The 2,244-nt window shown below is 51.0% G+C and overlaps 1 protein-coding gene across 1 annotated transcript in view; it reads right to left on the bottom strand.

Moving 5' to 3' along the window:
• PITPNA (phosphatidylinositol transfer protein alpha) overlaps positions 1 to 2,244 on the bottom strand; it is a 43,859-nt gene that overhangs the window by 21,703 nt on the left and 19,912 nt on the right. Inside the window, exon 5 of the mRNA XM_017541678.2 lies at positions 705 to 712. Coding sequence (XP_017397167.1) covers positions 705 to 712 — 8 coding nt within the window. The remainder of the gene's footprint in view (positions 1 to 704; positions 713 to 2,244) is intronic.

Below are 2,244 nucleotides of genomic sequence, written 5' to 3'. Positions count from 1 at the left end.
GGTGGGAGAGGTGAGGACGCTGAACGGTGGGGGGATGAGAGAGGGGATGGCGGTGGGAGAGGTGAGGACGCTGAATGGTGCGGGGATGAGAGAGGGGACGGCGGTGGGAGAGGTGAGGACACTGAATGGTGGGGGGATGAGAGAGGGGACGGCGGTGGGAGAGGTCAGGATGCTCAATGGGGGAGAGAGAGGGGATGGTGGTGGGAGAGGTGAGGATGCTCAATGGGGGAGAATGAGAGAGGGGATGGTGGTGGGAGAGGTGGGGATGCTGAATGGTGGGGGGGGAATGAGAGGGGATGGAAGTGGGAGAGAAACCCTGTGGACTTCACGCTTTTGTCAAGGGTCAGTGTTCCGTGAGGTCAACAGATGCACAGATGGGGAAGGGATGTTGGTCAGGTCAGCTGAATGGAAGTTTCTGTACAGTCATGAAGAGGTATGACCTGGAGTGCAGAGGGGAAGGGAAGGCTGGAGCCATTCTGTACATGTAGGACCTACAACCAGGATGCCCCGATGGAGCTCCATGCCAGAGCAGCGTAAAGCAGGGGGTCATCATGCAGTTCACAGATTCCTCGTCAGGACTGAGCCTCAGCCACTCCAAATGTCACCCAAGGGAAAGAACACCCAACACCACCAGTGCAGTTACGTTTTTATTTCTCCTTTTCTTATAAAACACCTACAGTTCCAACCCCCTTGACAATACTTACTGTAATCACTGCTCCCAGACAAGGACATGGAAAGAAGAGAGAAAAAGATTAATGAGGACAAAGAAATATCCACCCCCCACTCCCAAGGACCACACATGGCAGAGTTCTTTACTCCCTGTGGCTTATCTACAGTCACCACCAAGCCCCAGTGAGTCAGAAACACCTCAGTGCACCAACCCTCAAATTTCACTCATACAGATGTCCCAAAAGACCAAATAGGGAAGTTAATTAAAGCAATGTCACTATGGGCTTCTTGGGATTCTTTTCAGCAGGGCAAGGACAGGGATTGGTTCTGATCAGCCGAGGTGCTGCCACCCGTCAGTCTGCCCTCAGAGCATCCCAGGGTGCCTCTCTCCCACCCCAACCTCTACCTCCCGGGGCAGCAGAGCAGGGTGCCTTGGGCCAGGCACTGTATCTGCCTCCTGCACCCTTGCACCCTTCCTCCTGCTGTAACCAAACCTCCCACGCACTCCTCTGTACTCCTGCTCATTGTAACAGGAACCCTAAGACAGCACGGTTCAATTATTTATCAGGGAGAATGACTGCAGCTCTCATGCCACTGGGGCCGGACTAGCTCTGCTCTCAGGCCACTGGTTCATGCTGGACCCTCTGATTTAGGAGCTATGGCCATTTCTGCCAAACTAACTCTGCTCTGAGGCCTCCTGGTTCATTCTGCACCCTCTGAATTTGGGAGCTATGGCCATTTCTGCCAGCTGCCCCACTGCCATGTTTGTACAGTACATGGGGCTGACAAACTCCATAACTGAAATGGTTACCCCTGAGTACGAAATGAGGAGAAGCTGAAATATAAGGAATCAGAGCCATCATGTACAGAAATAACCCAAAAGACTGTCAGTAATTTCCCCAAACCCAAGGAAAGATACTTAGAAGGAAGCACCAGATTAAGATGACAACGTGAAAGGCCTATGCTCAAGTAACTGCCCCGTTTCCGCCTCAAGGAAACCACGTGACAGTAAGAAAAGGAAACGATGGGTATAAAATCTACCAAAGGGACGTCCACAGGCGTCGGCAGAAAATCCCGTGCTGTGGTGGGCGTGGGAGCCCCAGGCCACACAGGTGGCACCTCTGGCAGCGCCATCCCTGGAGTGGGGGCAGCAGTGCCAGGCTGGCCTGGTCTGCTGACACCAGCCCTTCAGCTTCTCCAACCACCACCTTTTCTGAATCCGTCTCCTCTAAGAAAGCCTCTCCTTGTTTGGCCTCTCTGAGTATGTGCTGATCAATGGACACAAAATCTGATCACTTAGCCAAGAGGACATTCTTCACTACACATTGGTATTCTGATCATAATTCGGCTTCTCACGTAGAAGAATCCACAGGAAAAGAATGCCTTGATCAGCAAACAGGAATACCTGGTTTCGTAGTAATTCTGTGTTTTAGCATAACCTCATAGATTGGTGTTGAGGCTTTATACCTTAGTCTTTTGGAGACCCTGAAAGACAGATCCACTCAGTTCTGACAAACTGGCTTTTATATATACATATATATATACATATATATACACACACACATATATATATAT

This window comes from Cebus imitator, unplaced genomic scaffold, assembly GCF_001604975.1.
Source record: "Cebus imitator isolate Cc_AM_T3 unplaced genomic scaffold, Cebus_imitator-1.0 Scaffold136, whole genome shotgun sequence".
Taxonomy (NCBI): domain Eukaryota; kingdom Metazoa; phylum Chordata; class Mammalia; order Primates; family Cebidae; genus Cebus; species Cebus imitator.
Note: the sequence above shows the minus strand (reverse complement) of the source record. Positions and strands in the feature narration are given on the sequence as shown.